At 41.1% G+C, this 2,778-nt stretch overlaps 1 protein-coding gene across 1 annotated transcript; it reads left to right on the top strand.

The window, feature by feature from the left end:
* Window positions 1–1,705: 1,705 nt before the first annotated feature.
* Window positions 1,706–2,116, top strand: LOC118852056 (60S ribosomal protein L36-like). Its single transcript, XM_036761691.1, has one exon. The coding sequence runs from the start codon at window positions 1,739–1,741 to the stop codon at window positions 2,054–2,056; it is 318 nt and encodes a 105-aa protein (XP_036617586.1). The 5' UTR covers window positions 1,706–1,738; the 3' UTR covers window positions 2,057–2,116.
* Window positions 2,117–2,778: the final 662 nt, after the last annotated feature.

Raw genomic sequence — 2,778 nt, 5'->3', positions numbered from 1 at the left:
ACAGAAATGGTTTGGGGCTCAAAGGGTAAGTTTTGCCCTAGCAAAGGAGAATATTTTAAGTACCCAATGTGTAGACATGAATCAGGCATGGAACAGTGAGTTTATTCTCACACAGAAAAGGAAATATTAAGCACTAAAGAATCCTAAAATGATAATGAAACTCAAAAACGTTACTAGTAAGATCAGTTGAGAGGCCAATATCCAAGCCTCATGGGGACATAAACAGTTCTGCAAGGTTGCTAATTAGCTAGTTCACACTTCACGTTCATTGAGCACGGTTCAATCAAACACCAGTAGGACTGTCTTTTGGGGGTCAGCCCTCTCTGATAACAGCACTTTTCTTTGTTTCAAGCTTGATCCCGCTACCAGATTAGCAATGGTATTTGCTCCACTAGAGATAACCTTTGTCACTGACATTCATAGGCCTTTCAGGACCTTCTGGTGTTTACAAGGTCAATGCCAAAAGAAAGGAAACACTGGAAGAGAGAGAGGCAAGACAGCAAGCCTGCCTGGGATGAAACCCAGCTTGCTGAATCCATGTTCTATTACACTAGAAACAGATCCTTTCTTCCTCCACTCCCCAAATGGAATCACACCTTATCTTCTTCAAAGCTGCTCCAAGAGACCTGTCACCTGGGAACCATGCCATCTTCTAACAGGTATGGCACCTCTTGTTATTAGTTTTTCCAGCTCAGCAACTGAGTGGTATTCAACATAGTAAAGAGTCATATATAGTTGGAAGCAAGCAGAGCATATCTGCTCATGGTTTCTTTTTTGGTTTTGGGGGAGAGTTATCACACTGTCATCTGCAAATTTGATATGTATGCCCTCTATGCCTTCATCCAAGTTATTTATACAAATATTGAAAATAATTAGGCTAATAACAAAGCCCAATGGCACTTCTTTAGAAATATTACAGGCTAATTAACCCCAATTCATTAATATTATTCATCACTCTTTGGGTCTAGTGATTTTTAACCAATTTCAAATGTTCCTAATGATACTATCTTCCAGTAAGTTCCTCTCTTGCCTACAAGGATATCATGAAAGACTTTTTAAAACATTTCACTGAAATTTATGCATACTCCATCTTTGGAATCACTCTGATCCCCATCAAAATAGGAAGTGTACTCTGGCATGGTTTGTTACAAGCCTAAGCTGGTTTATAGTGATCACCATTTCTCACTCCAAGTGTTTATAAGCCATCCCTTTGAATACCTTTGATTTAAAATTAAAATTGTAATTCAAGTTAGGAATTTTAACATAGTAGTGAGCTGAGCTCTCACTCCTTCATTCCTCTACCTGACTCTCTGGTCTTTCCATCATGTCCCAACTGCCTTCTCACCCTAGAACATGCCTCTTAGCCCTGTGGTCTTCTCACCCTGAAAGATCCCTCCATTTCTAAGGTCCACTCTTCTGAATAGTTAGTTCCTCCCAGAATTGCCCTTTGAGGAAGTGCCATACCACACCAGGCCAGCCACATTTCCATCTTCACTCCTGCCTCTCCAGACTTCCCCACCATGCCCTGACAGTACCTTCTCTCCCCCTCCACCTTTACTTTTCAGCTTGCTTTTATGTGCTGTCTTCCCCCACTAGAGTACAAGTTCCTTGGGGAGTGGGATTATCTTTCTTTTTGCTTATATTTGTATTCTCAGCACTTAACACAGTGCCTAACACATAGTAAGTATTAATAAACGGCCTTCTGCTGTGGCTGCCGTTGGGGCTACGCGCCGCAGCCATGGCCATCCGATACCCCATGGCCGTGGGCCTTAACAAGGGCCACAAAGTTACCAAAAACGTTTTGAAGCCGCGACACTGCCGCCGCCATGGGCGCTTGACCAAACACACCAAGTTTGTGAGAGATATGATCCAGGAAGTGTGTGGATTTGCCCCTTATGAGAGGTGTGCCATGGAATTGTTAAAGGTCTCTAAGGATAAGAGAGCCCTTAAGTTCATCAAAAAAAGGGTGGGAACTCACATCCGTGCCAAGAGGAAGAGAGAGGAGCTCAGCAACATCCTAGCTGCCATGAGGAAGGCTGCTGCCAAGAAGGACTAAACTGGACCCTGCCAATCTTTCCCACTTACCCAATAAAGATTTGACAAATAAAAAAAAAAAGTATTAATAAATGCTTGCTGACTTGACTTACATTATGTGCTAGCATAGTTAGCATATTAGTATACACTAAGAATAACTTTTTAAATTATTTTTAGGAAATCTATACACATTTATTGTTTTAATATGAAGAATGCACAAAGCAGCTAAGTATTGTCTTCAGTCACTCTCTGACTTAGCCCATGGAGACCTCTAAGGTAGCATAAAATAGAAAAAAAAATTCTGCTAGAGTTCAGAGGCCTTTTGGTCAGTTCTCAATCCAGTACTAACTAGCTCAACGTTGTCAACATTTACAGCAGAACAAAGGTGGTATGGGCTATCTCTATTAAAGGTCTTGGGTTAGAATATTTTAGGTGTTATTTCCTTAGTCCTAATAAGCTCAGCTTTCTGCCCCATCTCAGAGGCAAAGAAGAAATTCTTTACCTCTCTCAGATGATGAGAAGGAATGCCCTAACTTAGGCAAAGGAAGTAGGGCCCAGACCAATTAATTCTGAGACAGCTTTAAGGTTAATAATTGCATACCAAAGACGAATAGTAAAAGATCAATGATTTTTCTGTGAAATATATAAAGTATCTTTAGAAGGAAAGGATCAGGTGGCACAGTGGATATAGAACTGGACCTCGAGTCAGGAAGACTCCTCTTCCTGAATTCAAATCCAGCCTCA

This window comes from Trichosurus vulpecula, chromosome 5, assembly GCF_011100635.1.
Source record: "Trichosurus vulpecula isolate mTriVul1 chromosome 5, mTriVul1.pri, whole genome shotgun sequence".
NCBI lineage: Eukaryota > Metazoa > Chordata > Mammalia > Diprotodontia > Phalangeridae > Trichosurus > Trichosurus vulpecula.
Note: the sequence above shows the minus strand (reverse complement) of the source record. Positions and strands in the feature narration are given on the sequence as shown.

Coding starts and splice junctions, on each gene's coding strand:
- LOC118852056 (XM_036761691.1), top strand. CDS start 1,739: ATGGCCATCCGATACCCCATGGCCGTGGGCCTTAACAAGGGCCACAAA.